At 37.6% G+C, this 22,146-nt stretch overlaps 1 protein-coding gene and 1 long non-coding RNA gene across 9 annotated transcripts in view; one reads left to right on the top strand and one right to left on the bottom strand.

Annotated features, from left to right (window-relative positions):
• Positions 1 to 849: 849 nt before the first annotated feature.
• LOC147874015 (uncharacterized) lies at positions 850 to 14,140 on the top strand. Of its 2 annotated transcripts, none has more exons than XR_015534988.1 (3): positions 850 to 1,152; positions 1,322 to 1,769; positions 13,560 to 14,140. It is a non-coding gene; the product is annotated as an uncharacterized LOC147874015 (long non-coding RNA). The 2 variants fall into 2 exon arrangements; XR_015534987.1 differs by having other exon boundaries at positions 13,513 to 14,140.
• The window catches only part of Sin3A (SIN3 transcription regulator family member A), a 55,657-nt gene continuing 37,802 nt past the window's right edge, over positions 4,292 to 22,146 (bottom strand). For 6 of the 7 annotated variants that reach the window (XM_087348119.1, XM_022061000.2, XM_087348121.1 and 3 more), the window contains 7 exons: positions 17,415 to 17,598; positions 16,512 to 16,681; positions 13,847 to 14,029; positions 13,540 to 13,755; positions 12,453 to 12,697; positions 12,020 to 12,227; positions 4,292 to 10,955 (listed from right to left, as the gene is read on the bottom strand). In XM_087348119.1, the coding sequence (XP_087204245.1) occupies positions 10,704 to 10,955; positions 12,020 to 12,227; positions 12,453 to 12,697; positions 13,540 to 13,755; positions 13,847 to 14,029; positions 16,512 to 16,681; positions 17,415 to 17,598 (1,458 nt within the window). In that variant the 3' untranslated portion in view covers positions 4,292 to 10,703. Of the gene's footprint in view, positions 10,956 to 12,019; positions 12,228 to 12,452; positions 12,698 to 13,539; positions 14,030 to 16,511; positions 16,682 to 17,414; positions 17,599 to 22,146 lie in introns of those variants that run through there. The other variant, XM_087348123.1, reaches the window with a different exon arrangement.

Raw genomic sequence — 22,146 nt, 5'->3', positions numbered from 1 at the left:
TAGTAAGTGGCTCAATGTTAGTTATGTTAGGTCTGCAACACACTTGACATTGTAAAACATGCAGTTGAAGGCAAATATCTTGACTCGCAGCCGTCAAAACCTCAAATCCTACATCATGCAGTTATGAGTTACAGTGGCTAAAATGTGTGGTCACCACACTAGGAAGTTCTTTCCAGACAAAATGAGGCTTTCACATTGTTAAAAATAAGACAGAAAATAATGCTTGATTCTTTTCAAATGTGTGTGTTCCAAGTTACTGCACATTATGAATCTTGAAATATGGTACACACCGAGCAACAGAGCCTGTGAAAAGACACCTGTAAATTCGGAATGTTTTAAGCGGCAAAGCTCCAGGCCATACTAGGGCCACTAGTGTGTAGTGCAACAAATAATTCACAGCAGTGCCAACACATGATAATAAAACTCGAAAAGGTAATAGCCTTGGCATGTATGGAGAATAAATTGGTGTAAAGTAGAAGGGTTGCCGACATATCTCACAGCGTTATTTCCCTACCGTTATCAAAACTCTATCTTGATGGATCCATCTAATTCTCCCAGTGCATAAGCAAGGATGAAATACATACATACATACATCTTTATTACATTCCATGGATCCATAAGTTAGTCAGATGACAATAGGATGTAGAATAAATCATAATAATACAATACATGTTATACAAATACAAGTCATATAAATGTCACAAAAATACAAACAAAGGATAAATTACGACTTACTTGTAGACATTAGGAATTCATCGACAGAGTAAAAGGAGTGTGTAATTAAGTATCTTTTCAATTCTGTTTTAAATTGTGCCTTTTTATTTACAAGACTTGAGAGATTAGATGGTAGACAGAGGCGGGTCTCCGTTGTGGCACAGCCGGAAAATGTCCGCTTCTTGCAAATCTTCCATCATTTAGAGGATTGAAAGTATGTGAACTACATTACGACAAAAAGATGAATGGTACTAATGACACAGTTAAAAATAAAACACAAATTACAGTTCATAGGCACGTCTTACATGTTGTATAACACAATCTCAAATAAGACATTGTTCAACATTAGCATATACAAATTCAATTAAAAGTGATATGTTTGAAATCTTGTTTCGGAAACATGACGTAACAAAATCTTCGTATTCAACAGAACAGCAGGTAAAGAACATGGAAGTTCATTCCCACTAGGCTTACTAACGTCCGTATCCTGCATTTTTTAAACATTTCATAATTAATACATAAATGAATAATACAGAAAATATAAGTTAATTTATTAAACGAAGAATAACTTACAATTCCTACTTACTATTTTCTACTTTCTTTGCAGCATAGAATCATTTGTAGTTAGGAATTCAAGATTGCAACCTAAGCTGAAAACATGTCCCTACTGCTGAACGTATGCAGAAGAAAATTTTTAAGCCTTATTTAAAGCCTAGTGGTAACTATATGTTCCAGTTCAACTGTTGAACTTCAACAATCAGTAACTCTTCACTTTGTATCTATGGTTTTCATATGATTCTCGATGTAAACAGCAATTGCTTCCTTAAACAGCATTAACCATTTGATCTTTGTAATGGTTAAGTGTAGTGTTTTCTTTGTGGTACAGACTGAATTATTAAGTATTATTTGTATGTGCTTCTGCTTCATTTAAAGTAAAAAGTAAAGCCATATAGGCATGTGGAAGGGGTGGGGAAGAGGATGTATAGCTCCGTCTCATTCTTAACCTCAGCACTGGATGGGGGCAAGTGGTCAGCATCACACCCTGGATTCAAAAGGTTAAGTAAATATAAGTTGTGTCTGCACATAAGCTCTAAGCTGTGAAGATTTATATGGACCTACACACATTCTGCACTTCAGAAGTGTATGAAAGTAAGTGGTAGGTTAACTTCACTCTTCAGCCACTGCTTTTCCCTAATGGAGGGAACCCCAGATACGAGATAAAATAGGTCCCTGAGACAGTCTGGATGTGGTGGCAATGAGAAAAGTCCCTGCGTCTCTTAGGGAATTGGACTTCAGTCAGTCAGCTCATCGCTTGAACAATGCAGCTTAAATGGCACATTCTAGTATCAGAATCACTTAATATTGCCAGTCGTATTCAAAGAAGAAAGAGAACTTATACTGACAAATGTTTATGCTTATGAAAAGGCGTAGCCTTATTTTTCCAACATTTATTTGTTAACTCTCTGGTTCTGCATCAAAAATCACATAATTTCTATGGCATATTTTTGTCATATTTTTTTTAAATCGGTTCACCAGAGTAGAGGCATCTAAGATTTTATAGATTACATTGATATTTTATACTTAATGTCTAGGTACGTAGTTTATATAGTATAAGAAGATTTAACATTATGCGAGTAAAGACAAACACGCGACATGACTTAATATTGCCTATATCAGTCACATCTTCAGGGTGATTAAGCCAAGAAGAGTGAGATGGGCTTATTTAGTTTAGTTTTGTGCGCTTTTTAGACATTTGCTAGCATATTTGATTTTTTTGCAAAATTCTCTCCACATGATCACTGCCAGAACCGGTCTGTGGCCTACTGTCTGATGGACCAGGTCTGTGCCGGACTTGGTCTCTGCAAGATCCCGTCTCTGTAAGACCTGGTCTCTGACGTGCCAACTCTGGAAAGACCGGGCCCAGCAATGACCCGGTGATTCAGACACAACCAACTAAACATGTTCTCAACTTTATGCTCATTGTTAGTTTCAGAAATCTTAATGTCAAAAGTGTATGTTCCCAACTGCTCAAATACTAAGCAAGCAAATGAGGACTATAGCAAGGCAATTGTATTTTGTACAGGTCACCTTATACTGTTAGGGCAGTCACATAATGTTGCAACAGTCTGGGAACGTAATTTGTCGAGGGGAAACAAAATGGAAACAGTATTTCTGTGGGGAAACCTTTTGAAGACCAAGGACATGTCTGGATAATACAGTAATCAGCTGCATCTAACGAAAGTAAATTACAAGATTTCAATTTTGTTTAAAGATTATTGTGCCCAGTAGTGATTTTGGTATTAGTGATATTAAATTTTCAGATTCCACTACCTTATGATCACTCTGTATCCCTATAATTTCCTAATGTCATTGTCTGGATCTTCATATTTCTGTAAGGTCTGACCATCTTTCATTGTTTGTCATCATCATGGGCGCTACAACCCACGGTGGGTCTTGGTCTGTTCAAGATAACGCCTCTATCGGGAATGGTCAGTTTCTAATACTGAAGTTGTGGAAATCTTTTCCAAGCCCATCAATCTATCGCAACTTGGGTCTTCCACGTCTTCTTGTACCATCAGGTTTACCTAGCATCAATTTCTTTGTGGGCTCATCATTCATTTTGAGCCCATGTCCTGGCCACTTCATTCTGGAAATTTTGGGTTTTTTCGATATTTTAACATCATTATACAAGTTGTAAAGCTGGTGATTATGTCTCTTCCTCCGTATACCATTCTCTTGAATGGGGACATCTTCATTGCTGTGGCATGTGCACATTTATCAATTCGTTAGTTTAACATTCGGAGAGCTCCACTCCTATAGAGGGAGAGAACATTCCACGTAAAAATACTTGAATCATTAGACCTTCTTCGTTTGTCTAATCATCGTGCAATAGTCCATCCGGATTCTTTGCTTTGAACTTTCATAACAAGTGATTTTAACAGGGTGGGGGTGTTAGCCCCATGCCCAACCCCCACCCTGGAGTGCCAGGCCTCCGTATTTATATCCTCCAGAGGCAGGGTGGTCCAGCTATACCCCCTGACACCAGGTACACAATTTCAGTCGCCTCTTACGACATGCGTGGGCTTCTTATTCTCCGACCACCACACAGAACTTGTCATCGTCATGCTACATGTCATTACATAATTTAATTTTCCAGGGGTTAAAGCAGCTGTAGGACAAAGCTTGTCACTCACCTCCATGAGGTACAAAGATATGTTGAACTTCACTTCCACAGATTGATGTAAGGCACATACAATTTATTTTTGCCTTGACCTCCCATTGTGACAATTTGTTTCATTAATCTGTTATCAGCCCTATTAAACAAACCTTAATTAACAACACATTTTTCATGTGAGTACCTGCTGATAACAAAAACATGTTTCCCTCTTTGTTAGCAAACACATTATGTCCACAACAAAAAATCAAAGCCAACAAATTTAAATGTTAACAAAAATAATGTTGTTGATGATGATACACCTTCCTTTTATCCCAGATTGTGAGTCCATTTAAACTCTTGAAAGAATATGGACGACGAAGAAAGGAGACCAAAGACTTGTCACAAATATAACACTATTGCTTTTCATTCATAAACTGTACAGAGAATTGTTTATTAAATTGAACTCATCACAAATATACAATGTAATTATTTACAAAACTTGTCAAGCATAATTTTGTTTTAAATCTCATGCGAAAATGTCATACTTCTTTCTTACATATTCTGCTTTCAATGCAACCACATTTTATAAAGACTCAATGTCTTCACCCAAATGGTGGGAATGATTTCTACAGAATGGGGGAAGAAATTTTATACATATTTACAAATCAGGAATTATTTGTATATCCTATTAAAGATATAAGTTTTGTCTTCTACCTACTCTGAAAATCAGAAACTCTGTATTGTGTCTTCCACAAAATGTCTTTGTACTATATGAATGCATCACAGGACTACATTCTCACATGGTATGTGCGCTCAAGTAACATGGACAAGTAATTTTATTTCTGACAAACCAACCAAAATGAGCCCACAAAGAAAAGCAAGCATGTAATATTGCAGGTTGTTCTCAGTACAAAGATATTGGAACATTGTCCTTTCTATATTAAGGTGAACTGTGAGAAATTTAGGTCCACCCAACACATGAAATGGGCCAATTTTCTATCGAACTAACCACTGCAAATTCCATCTATTTGTAACCACAAGACGATTAGATAAAAAAACACCCATCCAAAACAATGAACTCCACAGTAGCTGCCTTCAAGCCTAGTGGCTTTCATGTGTAAAACATTTCACAATACAGCCATAACTTATCTACTTTCAGTCCACATACAGGGCATTGCAGTTTCTTTAATTTAAAAATAATGCTTATGGAGAATGAAGTATACAGAAGTTAAGTATTCCCAACCGGCTAGACAATGGCTTCTGGCCCCAGAGGCCCAGGTTCAATCCAAAATTATTTCAAGTGATATTCATGACAGACAAGGCAACACTGGAATGTTTTTCTCAGAGTTCTTCAGTTTTCCTTGTTCATCATCATTCCTCCAGCCTTCCATGCTCATGCTCATGAGATCTGTAACACTCATCTCTGACCTATGTGTATATATATATAACTGGTCTCTGGGTAGAGATAATTTAGTGTTTATGTACTTCAGAAATGAAAATACATTGAAACCTGTCTTCAATGGGAAAAGGATGAAGCAGAAACCTATCTCTTATGCATTCCCAAGGACATAAAAAAAAGCAGTATAAAATAACCTGTAATGAAGAAAAAACTTGGGAACAGAAAGCAAGAGCAGGATTTTGCAAAAAATATTACCTTATGTCTACTTTTTGTTTTCATATAATTTTGTTTAGAACTGTAACCTCAACCATTGTCAGCTCTTATTTGACTGACAGCCAAGAGTTTAGAATTTCCTTGAGGGTACAGTAGTCAAAAGGCTGTTTCATTTAGTTGCAGCCATGGAGTCTAAAAAAGGTAGTAGTGTTATATCTTCACACAAATATTGCATAACTGAAGCATGCAAAATAAGAGAAGCAAACAGTTATAAAGTGTCAAAACTTTGTTTTGAAAAACTGAAGTGTACATTTTAAAAGCTAAGTCAAGCATTCAGAAACCAATGGGTAAATGGTTCAATGGAATGAAGATCAAGACATTGAGTGGAAATAATTTGTAACTGAAAAGGCTATAAATATGTATAAATATACAAAATAAGTAACTAAAACTTTGTGGAATAGTGAATTTTGAGCATCTAATGTATGGATACAGAGCTTCCAAAAGACATTAAATAGTTTTAAAAATGTTTGTGGTGAAGCAGTCAATGTATGTGACAAAACTTCAGCAGACTTGACTACCAAACTATCTTAATTATGTTAGGATACAAACCAAAGAATATTTCAGATTAAGAAATGGGATGGTTTTTCTTTGCGTTACCAAGCTCAAGTCTCTGACATGGAAGAGTGGAAAATATATGAAAGACAGATTAAATTTTCTTCAATGACTTTATGGCTGGTAAGGTCACTAAACCACATTTTCAGAACAACAGAAAGGTACTTGAGGACATCTGCAAATATAACAAAGAAGTGTGGATAACATGTAATGGAGGAATGGCTGAAACACAAACAATATTGTTTTTAGACAATGTAACATGCAATCCTTGAACTGAACCATCCAATGTAAGGCTTACATGGTCATTATAAAGTGCATAAAGCAGACACAAACTATCATGAACTCGTGATCACTGCCGGCCTATGTGAAGTCCACATTTTTTGCCACCTAACTTGCCAACTTTATTTTTGTGCTTGATGCAGTCACTTGCCTAATAGAAGTAACAAGTGTTGCCACAAACAGATTTGGCAATGTTTCCATAAAGTAAAATTTTCTATGTGCTATGGAAGTGAAGGCTGATCTCATTTGTATCATCTAGGACATTGGTCTTGGTCACTTGGATTGCAGGCTTGAATCCTGCTCGAGGCATGGATGTCTGTCATCTACCTGCGTTGTACTGCCCTGTATAGGCAAAGGCCTTGTGATGGCTGTTCACCCATCCAAGGAGCACTGAACTGCAAACTGATTCATAATTTAGAAGTAATTCCGAATTGGCAAAGGCTGAAAGCCCAAATCCGTACGTGGTGGTGGAGTTGATATGATCGAGTGAAAAAGAAGTAAATGGAAACATCATTTAATCAGGCTACATTTGAAAATGTTGGAGCAGATAAATTTTTTACACTAATTCTAACTATGAAACTAAAGCTGCTTTCAGGATATAGGAAGTTCATTGCAAACAGCATGCCTGCAAGAAGAAAACTGAAAAAATGGGGGAAGAACCTTCCAAGATCGCCAGGTGGAATACAACCTAAGTTTTACCATGACACTCTTACAAAACATGAAGGATCACCAGGTTTTATGAAATCAAAAGTAATTCTGAACTATGCAATATAATTTGCAGAGCACAAATACTGACAGCCATGCCACTACATGAAAAAATTACATGCGGAACATTTTATAGCAACACTGGAAAGACTAAAGCGCTGTGTATTATGAAGTTAAAAATGTATCACCCAATTATGCATCATGAACAAATAGAGTACTGTATATGAGATATGTTCTGCACATAAATCCTTAATTTAGTAGTATGTGCCTGTATGACAGAGAAACCTGAATAGAAAAGAAAAAATGTCCCTTTTTCTTCCTTTACAGACTGATTTCACTATATTTACAGATAATACCGATTTGATTGACAAACATACCAGGCTTGAGAGTGAATTAATATCTCAGATAAATTACAATGGGATGGAATGATGATCTGATATCTGTGTGCAATGTCAATTCATGTAACACAGCTCATTTCAGTGACTCAATATTTCATGGTCAGGCTGTTGACATTTCTGTAATAACAATTTTAACAATGTCCAAAAGTACAAAACACTACCTGTGCATTACATTTCTCAAAGACTGGACAGACAGTAACTTAAACTCATCAACTGATGTAAACAGCATCTGGAGACATAAAAAGCTAAACACAAGGTTCTGAGTGGTTCCACAATTTCAAAGAGGGCTAAATTGTCTGTTGACAGTGGTGAGCATTCTGGACACTTAAAACAGAACAAATGTTGAATCAGTAACCGAAGCGAGTTATTTTGTGCAATATGACAGAAGAAATACTATCTGTGAAGTGGCTGAAGAGATACAAATTTCTGATGGCATGCATCAAGTCACTTTAATTATTTTTTTAATGGTGCCTATTTCATTCCAAGACTGCCAATACAGAAGCACAAAGAAAATAGCTTGTCTGTTACTTGTAACTTGCTTATGTGTAGCAAGTAGTGAAAACTTCTTAACAAGTAAAATAGATAATGAAATATTGGCCTAAGGTGATAACACTGAAGTTATGCATCAACAATATAACTGAAAGCCCCTTCCTTGCCATGACAGAAAAAAGAAAAGCCAGATATACAGTTACAGCAAAATGTTAATTAGTTCCTTTGGTTATGAAAGTTTTATGCACAATAACTATGTTCCAACATTTATATTTAGTTGCTGAGAAGGCTCCAAACCTGTGAAATTGGAGAAAATTTGACAATGCACATTCCCACTCAGATCAGCCTGTATGGCAATTTTTAGCTAAGCACAGTAATTCACATGTGGGAGAGCCTTTGTACCCATCAAATAATCATCATAAATTGCAATAGAGAAGTTGGTGGTAACTCCAAAAATTCAGTTCAAGAGGTGCTTCCAGCAGTGACAAGAAATGTGGATAAAGCGTGCACATGCTAAAGGAGATTAATCTGAACATGTTTAACATCTGATCTCTTAGAGTAGTTTCCTTACTTCAGTGCAGAAACTTATCAGCTTTGTGATTGGAAGATGAGTGAAAACTGAGCCTACTGCATGCTTTTAGGGGTGGCGATGGCCAAATATGGATTGCTGGTACAATGATGATTTTCTGGAAACAACACTTCGGAGCAAATGTGGTCCAGTGGTACTTGGCCTGCCATAAATCTTACAGGGACCATTTGGAATTTTACCTGGGCATATGCAGTAAAAAGCCAGTGTCTGCCTGGATTACGGCATGCATCTAATTTATTGCTTGCATCATGTTAACACTGGAATAGTGCAAATGGCAATGAACAATTCTAGAAGATAGACTGCACAAATACTTCACCACCAAAACAAGCATTCAGACCAAGTTCAAAAAGGGAAGCTTTCCTGTCTGCAGGGAACTATATTCCTGCAAACTACTTTCACAAAAAGAGGTTACATGTCTGACCATCAACTTTATAAAAATATATACCACACAAGAGCACACTATAAGACGGAATAACATAAGATGTATAACTATGAATGGAAATAAACAGCATCTGCAAGAAAAATTCAGTAATCATGCATCAGCTACATAATTTATTTGAACCCACAGTGTGACTAAACAGGACAGGAAGTAAACGAAGAATTCAAAGAAAACTTTGATTATAAAAAATCAGCAGAAACTAATGACATAAATAACCACCCATCACTTACATCAGCAGTCAAGACCTGGGGCAAGCTTTACCTTTTACCAACTTGCGGGCAGCAAGATCATGAGGACATTTACTAAAATATTTATTAAAAAATGCTACTAAATTAGCCCTACAACTGCAACCAGGTTAACATTTTAATCAATATATTTCTTTACCAAAATAGTTTATTAATGAGGTACAGGGCTCTGCTTTCTTTTTATTAATCTTTCAAAATCAGGTGCAAATTTCTATTGGTGTCTTGTGTATATCCATTCAGGTTCTCAGCATTGAAATACAACCTAATTCTTGACATGACATTCCTAAATAAACAGCAAGTGTTAATGCCAAATATTGATGACATTAACAAAGTATGCCTTCTGATATTAGGCAAATACAGAAGATTGAGAAGATGATATTTTAGTCAGAAAACATCAAACCACAGATTTCCAAAATACGAAATGAAGTTCGCAGTCCACATGAAGTTACTTGAGCAATCACACTAACACGTGAGACACACCCTGACAGCAGTTTTCTCATCAATAAATAAAATACTTCTGGTTTATATTTTTTTAAGTTTTCTTGAAACTTTTATTAGAAAAATAAATAATTTCTTTAGCAAAATCATATGATTCTCCTGCCCAATGTCCTTAACCATTTGGTAAGTAAAAAATTAGCACCTGAGTGGAGTGAAAACTGCATTGTCATGGGCATCACACAGGGTTCCCACACTATTGGCCTTTTGCAGAGAAAAATAAAACAACAGGAATAGAAGCCTGTACACCTTTAATACACAGTTCTAAAATAAATTCTAACTTGTTGGTGTATGTAATCACCACTAGGTGAAACTCAGCCTATTTTATACAGTTATTCTGAATACCATCATGGAAACGAAATGTCTGAAGCAAGTATGCTAGCCTCTGGTTCTGGTTCTGTCTGATCTGTTAAGAGCTTCTACCAGATTTGCTTGTGGATAGACACGAGCTATTATTATGCATTTGTACATGAAGAGTTGCAGTGAAGATTATGGCTTCATTTTGTACTGTCAGTGTGTGTGGTGATTACAAGGAAATGAGAACAGCACAGCAGTACTGTTCATATTGAAAAACAATAAATGTCTTCAAGACTGTCTAACCATTAGTTGTAACTGATGATTTATTACTCTGCATAAAAGGCCCAATAAAATGGCATGTTTAAGCTTATAGAGGGACACTATTTGAAATGTCTTTTCAACGATATTTAAATTAAGTACAAAAAATAATAAAAACACTTCTTTTTCACAAATATACACACAACATACGAGTAATGGTTTATGCCTTAGTTCTCGAGTTGCTCACTGTGCTTTCTAGACATTGATATGGCTGATATTTCATCTAGCTGCAGTACCCGCAGTCCATATTGCTTTCAAGTAGATTCACAGGGCAGCACACCTCACTACACCACACACACTGTGCTGCATTTTGACTAGGCACAATATGGCATTACACATCCGGCCGTCATCACTTCATGGCTCGCTGCCACCACTAGCAGATGTCACCAATCTGTCCACCCTGTACCTATTGTATGATCTGTATGGAGGCCGTGCAACATCATTGTCTGTCAACACTCGTGTCCTGTTGGGCACAACACCCTCACCACGCCCCATCAGCCAGTCTACACATGCCTTCTGCTGAGGATCACTCACATGCTGTGATGCCCACCTCCCGTGCCAGCCACGGAACTTGCAGCTCAACCGCACAGATACCAATGAATGAGACTGTTGGCAGAAGAAACTCCTGTTATTATCCACTCAGCACCTCAAAATCAAAAAAATTCTGACAAGGTAACCTGTTCAGACTTACAATGAAATACGGCAAGCATGTGCAACCTACAGCATGTAGATCATGAATCCTCAAACCCATAAGTGCCTACAAAATAGGACCATGCATTCATACTAGCACTTTATGGAATGAGAAACCAGGCTACAAATTTCTTGATGTACTCACATTATTTGGGGGGGGGGGGGGTGTTTAAAGAGAGAGGGGGGAAAAAATAGTGGGTATGGGAAGAGGACCTAGAAGTGCAACATGTTAAAGTAGCCACATAGAAACAAACTAGGTGTTTAGGGGGTTGCCTTTGTCATTAAAGAATCTAGAAGAAGAAAATAGACTGAAGCCATTCAGTGCAGTCAATTTTAAAGCAATAAAATGGCAACTCGACCCAAGAAAGTGAATTGAATTTGAACATGGAGAATTTCTGCAGAATTTGCTATTAAAATCCTGTTAAACAGTGGTCACAGACTTTGTGGAATGGAACTGGAGTATACAAAATACGTTCTTGGGTTGAGTATCCATTTTACTGCCATGTCACAGTCCTGCTACTAGTAGCCTGTCCATTGTTGTGAAGTTTTCACTTCTCCTGCATGTCAAACATTTTTTGAAGTTCTCCTTCCAGTGATGTATTTTTAATTTCTGTGAAACACTTAAAACTGCTCACATAATTTGTGTTCATGTTGTACTTCTTGATAATGCAAAACCAATCAGGAGTGTCTTTCAAGCTTAAAAGCCACTTAAAATATCGTTACCACAATAAAAAATTATCCAAACGAAATTTACAGAACTCACAAGGAAAATATTTTATGTTGCAATAAAGCTATTCAATATTTATTTTATGAAAAACAGCCAATAACTAAACTGGACAATGTGAAAACATTTTCTGGTTACCTATTAACAGCACAGCACAGTAGTAAGCCTTCTAGATACCATTAGTAATAATAAATGGGAATTTAGAATTTGCTTTTAATTTTATAAATATGGGCATTTGCACATCCATGAAACTAACCTGTCTCGCACGATGCAGGGCCTGTCGTTTGTACAAAAGGTTCTCCTTATTCACCACAAACACCATGCGGTATGCATTGATATTGAAACGACATTGCGTGTTGTCTGCTGCAACTATTGCCATTCCACTGCCAGCGACATTATTTAGTCGACACTTTGAGGCATGCTCCTCGCCCACTCCAACTTCACTTGTTCTTTCATCCTCAGAGCTGAAATAAAAACCTCTGGTAACAAAATGAAGTTTTCAAATATTATACTCCAAAAAGTGCAAATTTTAAATGCCCTTCTTTTGCTTTTGTTTGTCCCATATACTGTCAAATAGAAAGCTTAAAAATAGGATTTAAATTATTTTTCAAAGAGGTTAAGAGTGCCCCAGTTCTTTCAGCAAAATGTCATGGGTATAGAACTCAGCACTCATGACTCTAGGCTCTCACCTGGATTTTGCTTTGCAGTCCTGCTGCTTGCTTGGTGAACCTGCAGTTTCCACAACCATGTCACTCTGACTCATGGTTTCTGCAACCTCAGCCCCAGATTCCTGTTGCTTGCCTCGACCTGTCTTTTCAATTCCTTGCTTGTCTGGTGGTTGTCTTATCTGGCACGAGTACTTACGCCACAGCCTCACATTCCGAAGAAGGAACACTGGCTTACGACGCCGCCTCCCTCCAAGGAATGGTTCCAGCTGCCAATGAAACCATGTACCAATATAAGACTATGGCCAAACCAAACAGGTTCTAGAATTTACATCTGATACAAATATTTTCCCTTCCCACAATACTACATGCTTCAAAAGACATGCCAACACTAGAAAACCAAAACCATTATGCACATGTTCATATGCTGTTCAGTTGTATTCAATTCAGAATTTTAAAAAAATATATATATAATTTACATTCAATATGTAATACCTCTCTGCATTTTACTCCGTCTCAGCACAGAAGTATGACCTCGAAGGTGTGATGGCATACTGAATACTGTCCTAAAAACACTGCCTTTACTATAAATATTCCCACTTTTGAAAGTCTATATGATAATTTATTTTATGAGTGTGTTACAAGTGACCCAACTAATATACTGAATACTATATGAAATACTGAAAATTCAAGATGAGATAAAAAAACTATAAAGATAGAAACTAATGGAGAATTTAAAATCAGCCAACGCTTATATACCATGTATCAGAATGGCCGAGTAATTGTGCTGACGTGTACTTCTGTTCAAAGCTCAAGTGAATTCTCCACTCAGAGAAACAGTAAACATTACTTTTCTCATCACTTCACATTAAACTGTGGCAATTAATTCAAGGTAGGTGTTTCCTGAATGGTTTAAAACAACATAATTCAGAAACATCGATGAAAACGTTGAATTATTTTAAACACGTCAGCTTATATACCAATATTTCACAATTAATTAATATGACACAAATTGGCAAAGAAATATCCAATAGAATATAACTCTGCAAAGACATAAAAAATCATGACAATGCTACACTTTTAGATGACTGGATCTTCTGCAAATATTCACCTCATCTGTTTCATCAGCAGATGTTTCCATGCGATGATCTGGATGTTCAGTTCCCTCAGCAGCCACAGCACTGTTGTTTGAGCCTGCTACACCATCAACCCCACTATTGGCAAAGCGTTCAACGTATGATGACCACTTCTCCGTTTCAGCTACTGGTTCAGGTTCCTCCATCTCTGTGTCCAGCAACTCCAATGTCAGCTTGCAGTCATGCTTGTACTGCAATACAAAGAAAACCCAGTAGAGGCAGCCACTACTATTTCAGGATAAGAGAAAAGAAATTAAATCAGTTCTCAATAAACATCCATACCACATAAATCTTGAAACAGTTCTCGTCTGCCAAGGCCTGCTCTGCACGCCGCTGGTATGCCAGCTCAGCACCTGCCCTCTGGTGTGCCGTACCGCACAGGCCACCTGCACCACCACGGCGCTGTTCCTGCTGCAGTAACTCCATGCACTCCTGACAGGACTCATCCGATACAAGATACTGCAACTGCAAACATTATAATGCATACATTATTTCTAGACCTGTAATATGAAATCATAAATGTGGAAGATATTAAAACTTTGAAGAGACTGAATAAATGGACCATGATTACCCCAACCCCAAAATATTTGTTCAGGAAATGTACTTGTGGCACTGGAAAAATTCTGTGGATCTTGCGACAAAACAGGAAAATTCTGATGTACTTGAAAAAGGGAGTTACTAAAGCAGTTTTATAAACTTTTACAGTCAGAATATATCAAAGTTAGTTTGCAGGTTATTATTTTATATAAAATACAGTAATTAGTTTAGTGTCAAATAAGATCGGAGGAAGCTTGCTGTATGCCTATACGGTAAATTGAAACAGAAAAGGAAGTAGAAGTCACAGTCAATTTTAAAGTACAGTAAACCACTGACTTAAAAGATCTTTTTATTTAACGGGCACTATCCAGTACTACTAATTTTTTCTGGATGTGAGGCATTAGCACACACTTTCAGTTGTAATGACCATTGAATTTTTCTTTTGCACTAAGTCATCTGTTTACACTGTAGTGTTTAATTAACCTCGTGTCATTGTATGTGTCCAGTCCATATTACTAATCTGTTTCACAGTGCTCCTAACAGAATTATAGTCTAAGCATGTATTACTGACAAAAAGTGTGCAATTTAATAAACAATCAGCATCACCCTTTCCCTCCTATTATAAAACACACAAGTTCCCTGAGCTAGATCTGAAGTACATACCTCCTGAACTTTAGCAAGCCTACTGCTTAAGGGAACATGCTCCAATCTACAAAAATACCTTTCAGACACGGACTGATGACAGGAAAAAGCAACGAACATTACATTTTATGGGATTCACTGGGAAAAGCTAATGCAGCAGGAAAACATACTAAGCACTATCCCAAGAAGCTTTATAAAGACACCTGCTGGAAGCACTATACAGTACAAATAAGGAACATATTAACTGCATATTCCAGGAAAAGCAGGTATTGCCCTCAGGTCTCATAATCTATGCACACAGGGTCAACCCTGTCCCTGTCAGGCCCAAGGTTCTGGCCCTCCCCGGCCAGAAATAAAATCACCAAGGGCCTAGCTGAAGACAGTCCCCCTTGCAAGGCAGAGTTCTCATCACAGAGCAATACTATTCATCATAGTAAATGAGGAAACATGAGAAGTCCCTGTTGCAGGTTTTACTATATGGGATTTTACTCCTCACTCTTTCAAGAGACACATAAAGGAAAATACTTGGAGAACACATTTTCCTGAATACCTCACCCTTGAATAAAGCCACGCATCCGATGTTTCACCAAGGGCACATTTTGGACAATACCACACACCCCAAACTACTACTTCATTCTTACAATTTGTAAAGCTTTATTTAAAGATAGTTCACTTTCTGGCCACAAAAGGCTGTCAGACTATTACTGATTCGCAGTATCAACTTTCTTTCTCCAGTCTTTATTACAACTTTCACCTATGTCCTACTTTGTATGAACAATGTAATTTAAAATTTCATCCGTCTCATAAATTGTCTTCCACTAGAAGTGAAAAATCATAAACATATGCCCTTAGTACTAATGTTAAACAGTGCATGTGCACAAGTACTGCAGCCAACTGTCATGAATGAGGAGTACACCAATTTTATGTAAAATTCTCTTAGAAAAAGTGCACAGCATATTTGATAAAATAGGGCAATTCTAAAATAAATTCCTGTTTTTCTATATCAAGAAGCAACTAAAATTTGTATCCAGTTTTAATGTATAAAATATGAGTTAAACGACGAGAGGGGAAAAGAAACAAGATAAATCTTCCTCAAAAAACTGCTATTGGTCTGGATGTAGAAGCTAGAGGAAAAACCCTCTGCTCGTCGGGGATCGAACCCATCGTCCAGTCCATAGCCAGTCACTTTATCTATACTGACAGCTACCCAACTCATCATCAGATGACAGAATGATTTAATGAAAAACAGATTGGGAAACAAAATGGATGGAAACAGCTACAGCCTTATTTGTTTAGGTATTACTGATGTAAACCACAAAAACCTGTCAGGATAGCTGGTCTTCAAAAATAATATATAACATTCTTCCACAAATGGGGAATGAAGACAAGACCTCTATATCCTACCATTAAACAAAGGTAAATGTATAGGAAATAAAAACCAGGCAATTGTGACAGATGACACAATAAAGGTACATTGCACTTACATTTGCTGATAGCAGAAGCTTCTATTTATGTGGACTTGCACACAGAAAATCTGTTTAAAAACTACTTATAACACTGCTCAGAATCAAACTTAAGTCTCAATAAGAAAAAAATTAACTAAGTTTTATATTTGCATAATTTATTGTAATCAAATGCTACCACATACACTGTGAAAATAAGACTTTGCTGCAGGAAACAGAATGAATGTTCATATTTCTAACCCAGAATGTACCTTCATATTCATTAGCCACTAAGATACAAAGTGTCTCAGGAGGAATGCAGTTACCTGTCTAACTGCATATGTGACGACCTTGTCCAGTGTGAAAGCTATGTAGGCATGGATCCCAAACATTTCACGCAATGTATCTTCATATGCATTGCTGTCCATGTTGCCATCCAGAACATTTTTCACCATGTCCAGGAAAGCAGGATAGTAGTCCTCCACTTCAATTTCACCTTCAAGAGGACAATGTTCATTAATTCACATTCACAACCACACTATGACAACATCAATGCTATATGCATACCCTCAGGTCTCATAATCTATGCACACAGGGTCAACCCTGTCTCTGACAGGCCCAAGGTTCTGGCCCTCCCCGGCCAGAAATAAAATCACCAAGGGCCTAGTTGAAGACAGTCCCCCTTGCACGGCAGAGTTCTCATCACTGGGTAGCATTTACATGGAACTACATGCAAATGATCTACTAGAATCTATATCATATTTGTTCATATATAACACACACACACTTATTTTTGGATTGGAAAATCAAGTATTCAAGTACACCATGCTTCAAAACAAATAAAATGTAGGCAGTGTAAAAACAAATGCAGTATGATATATCTGATGATTAGGCAGGCAGAGTTACCTTTCATAGTTCATTCAATGTGAATGCCAATCAAACTGCTCAATAATGACAAATAAATATCAGATTTGAAATTGTGCCAAATAAACATTCTAATGAGCAGGGTGGGGAAGAAACTGGGGAGGGGGAGCTGCATGTTAAACATAAATGAGTACAGTAATCGGTTTCAGACCATGCCTTTTCCTTCATACCTGAAGGCTTCAAAACACGGTGCCCGTGTGGTGCCGTCACTCCACAAACACTCATTTTCAGAAACTCCCTGTCAAATGCATTTCAATATAACTGGAACAGTATTATAACTCATTAGTGTGTTTGAACCAACTTACTCTTGGGCTTGAGCCGCAGAGCAACAGCTGTGGATTCCTTGCGTCCCTGTCGCAGCTTGGCCTCTTCAGCAGCTAGAGCAACAGCTCGCTCATACATACGAGTGAGCCGTTCACAAAGTATTTGGTGCAGGCGCAGAAACAGATACCAGTGGTTGTTGCCAAACATCAAGGTGTAACATTCATCCTGAATCAAATAAGTTACATCATTTTGTTAATAATACAGTGATACATTAGTATCTAATTAAATGTGCATAGAATGGTTGTTACCAAACATCAAGACATATTGAAAAAAGTAATAAGTTGCATCAGATTAAACCTTTAAAGCCCAATGGAAACTATACATATTACCAGCATTATTAATACAGTGAAACCTCTATCTATCGTTCCCGGAACTATCGTTTTCCCGGATGCATCGTCCGTTTTGTTCGGTCCCGAATACATCCCATATAAAATAATGTTACATTTTCCCGCTTCTATCGTTCCTCGAACTATCGTTTTATCGCATCGATCGTTCAAAAATCTTAGTCCCGGCCCACAATTTTCCCGCAATGATCGTTTCTGAGAAATTAAAATGCTGGGTTTTGAGATAAATTAATACCGAAAGACGCACAATGTTTTTGGAATACACAGTAGCGGTAACCTGTTATGTCGCCCAACCAGCACAGATCCTTTTGGAATGAGGGGTCAGCGGTGCAGGGGTGATAGTTGGAGTGAATGGCGGTGCTCATTGTCAGAAATTTTACGATTTTAATTAGGGTGCACTCATATTTCGTTCCAGCGATGCCAAATGGCATGTGCACTGTGAATTTCTTCACAAATGCTTTTATTACAAGTACAAAGGAAAGGCTGGCGGCACTTTTCATTCTTCTGGTTCATCTCGTTTCCAGTGGTTCAGTGTCTTCTACGGCTACGTTTCGTTGAGTTCGGCAGTAACAGTATTTCCATTCTTCCTGTTATTGTCCGCAAAGGGGGTTGGAGTGGTGAGGAAGACGAAGACGACGAATGCGAGCCCGAAGCTTTGCCGAGTTTTGCCGAAGCACACGCTGCATTGGCAAAAGTGAAGTCGTTCTTTTATGCGCTTAATATTAGTGAACGTGACGAGGAAAACATTTTGAACGTGGAAAGTGCTCTGTTTGGTCTAAAACGTAAAGTTTCGACAAACCAGTTATCCATTAAAGACCTTTTTGGTAAAAAGAAGTAACTTTGAAAGAGAAACATTGTTTTTTTTTAAATTTTTAATGCTTTCCCGCATCTATCGTTTTCCCGCATCTATCGTTTTTATTTCCCACCCCCGCCGAAAACGATGCATCGAGGTTTCACTGTAATCAGTAACAGCATTTTTCCAGTGTATTTATGGGTTTCACATGACTCAGAATAAAGTGGTTATTCTGAAGATGGCTGACATATAAAATGCTGTGCTGTGTAGCCTTGTAGATACTGACAAACATTTTATGGGAGCTTACTGCCTCCATCATTAAGGTAATAGATGATGGAAGCAGCAATCTCCTCTATTTGATATCTACCAAACTACACAGTAGAATGTACAATATTCATACTCATTGCCATGAGAACCTGAATTTGCTCCCAGGCTGTATGAAAGGCCTAACTGCACTGCTACATGATTGCAACAGCTGCATCACCTTGCACGTTTCTCTTGCATGGTCTCCACATTGCTCATCCTGCACTGGCAGGAGAACCCGGCACAAACCATGCTCAAAGTATTCATAAGCTGCTGGACTTCTAAAAGGAAACTCCAAACTTGTCAAATGCAAAATAAATCAATGCCTACCGCACGTTTCTGAGCAAAGGACATAATTTGGAGCTTAAATGCAGAGACGTCCTGCAGTCTTAGACTCTACACATCCCTGTACTCTATACTATACATCTAACCAAATGATCCTAATGTTAACAGAGGAGTGGAAAAATCACCTCTAGCCATGCCATGTGAATGGTACACAGAAACTAGCAAGTAATATTTATAAGGCGTATGCAAGTTTTTGCAACACTGCATTCTGTTGTCAACTGATATGTTTTTTCAGCACACTTAAAAGTAAAAGGTACTGCCACTCCTATGTTTACATAAGAATTGCATGACTGATAAGAAGCAGAGACAAGAAGCTGGTATCTGTTTAAGTAGTGTAAATATGAACAATATGGCTGTATTCTGGGTTATAGCACAATGTAGTCTGGTAGAAGTTTCCCAATGTTTTAAAGGTCCTTGCTGCCCCCCATCATCACCACCCTCATGATGGAAGCAGCAAGACCTCAGAAACACTGGTGAACTTCTACCAGAATACACAGCACTACAACCCCGAAGACAGCCATCTTTAGACTCGCCACTGTGAAAGCCTAAAATCCTACTAAATATGAACAGTAATAAATGGTAATAGGATACTCCTCTGGTACACTTGTTCAGACTGAAACCAGGTGCCTCCAGCATACCAACAGTAGAAGTGTGATTTAATAAGCAAGGGCTATAACAACAAATCCATATTCTTTATGGATCGTCAATGTAAATAATGTTAAATATAGAATATTCTTTGGTTGTATTTACAATGCTATTTCATTATTTTCAATATAACGAGTACATCTGTTTGATCTATAAATAATTTGAGTTAGAAAACATATGCCCATGTGACATAGCCACTATTCAATTATTTTTTGCAAAGAAACAGTCAGATTCCATGAACACCCAAACTTACATCAGGCAACATGGCTTAGGCACTACAGTGAAACCTCTATTCATCGTTCCCCAAACTATCGTTTTCCCGGATGCATCATCTGTTTTGTTCGGTCCCTGATACGTCCCATATAAAATACTGATACATTTTCTCGCTTCTATCGTTCCTTGAACTGTCGTTTTATCGCATCAATCGTTCAAAAATCTTAGTCCTGGCCCACAATTTTCCCGCACTGATCGTTTCTGAGAAATTATAACGAGATTTACGCAATGTTTCTAGAATTTAGAATGATCGTTTTAGAGATAAATTAATATTGGAAGACGCACAGCGAGATTGCCACACGCATGGCCGACACCATCGATGAGTCGTGTGACGATCGCGAAAGGGGGGAAAACGACGAATACAAGCCCGAAGCGGTGCCGAGTTTTGCTGAAGCACATGCCGCATTGGTGAAAAAGTGAATTCATTCTTTTATGCGCACAATATTTTTGAAGGTGATGAGGAAAACGTTTTGAACGTGGAAAGGGCTCTATTCGCCTAAAACCTAAATTTATCCATTAAAGACTTTTTTTGGCAAAAAGAATTACTTTGAAACAGGTTTTGTGTGTATTATTTTGTGTATGCAAAAGAGAAAAATGCACTATTTTAATTTTTTCTTATTTTTAATGCTTTCCCGCAACTGTCGTTTTCCCGTATTCATCGTTTTTATTTCTCTCCCCCATCAAAAACGAATCATTGAAGTTTCATTGTACTTCTATTCTGAGTCAGCTGTGTCCCACTGGCAATATTACTATCAAATGGAAAGTATCTAATTACTTAATTTTTTATTACAATTTCATCTGACTGTTCAAGATTATTTATATGGGAGGAACATGAAAAACTGTTTAACAGAGAATCAGTGTGTTTACACACTTCTGTAATGACCATATACATAAATGTTAAGGAAGTAATGCAGTAATTTGTCTACCCATTAAGTTGTTTCTTGTGAAATGCAACACAAATTTTAGACTGACAAAGTTAACCTGAATTATTTTTCACTTCAGAATATCCCTTAACATTAATCGACCATGTCAATGCTTACACATGATCCAGCTGGCCATGCATCACAAGTATAGATCAACCATGCTAATTGTCCGTGAGGCATGAGAGTAGACCTGACATCATTGAGGGAGGTGGGGTAGAATTCTGTGCTACTAGCGGACCGAAAAACACCCGCAGCTTATACAGGCCGTATGCTGTGAGCTAATGTACTGACTGACTGATAGCACAATGTTCTTAGGTAAGGAATACATTACCAGCGCATGCGCAGAACCCACTTTCCCCCTGCCACACAAGCAACGTCTGACAAGGCCACGTCTACTCTCATGCCTTGTGGACAATAATAAATTGGTTTTATTTTTTACTTTCCTGCATTTGTTCTCCTTGCACTACTGAATTAAGGTTTGTTATTCTCAGCAGCTGACTGATACTCAACAGACTGAATTTCCACTACCCAACTGACGGCTGCCTGTGTGTATGGTTTAAGCACCCTATAACTATTAAAAATGCAAAGCACCAGACAAACTGCATACTGCAATTACACCATACAACATAACAGCAGATTTGTCGTTGATAACTGCTATCAATATATCTCAGCATGTTGTCATAACCTATATTAGATATACTATAGTAATGCCACACACTGCAGACACCATGTATGTTCCAGAGTGCCACACCATGCAAATATAGTGTATTTAATTTTATGCCATGGTAGACTGCACATGAAAAACCCAATATTATACAAAGCATTCACATTTTTAAGTTCTCATAAAAATTTCAGTGACCCAATGAATTAAAAAAAGTAGCACACTTATAACTTTAATATCAACCATTATGTCTTCCTTCAGTACACTCATAAAAGGAAGACCAATTACCAGAAAGAGTACTACGGATTGACAAAAAGTGCACAGCAGACAGCTTGTACTTTCTCAATTTGGGAGACAAGCTCATAGTAAACATGAAAAATCCATTTTTCACCTTTCCACCACTACTTGTATTCAGAACATTGTGAT

The sequence above is a fragment of the Zootermopsis nevadensis genome, unplaced genomic scaffold (assembly GCF_977971745.1).
Source record: "Zootermopsis nevadensis isolate Lab colony 2312 unplaced genomic scaffold, Znev_1.0 Znev_ptg000012l, whole genome shotgun sequence".
NCBI classification, from domain to species: domain Eukaryota; kingdom Metazoa; phylum Arthropoda; class Insecta; order Blattodea; family Termopsidae; genus Zootermopsis; species Zootermopsis nevadensis.
This window is presented reverse-complemented; position numbering and strand designations above follow the sequence as displayed.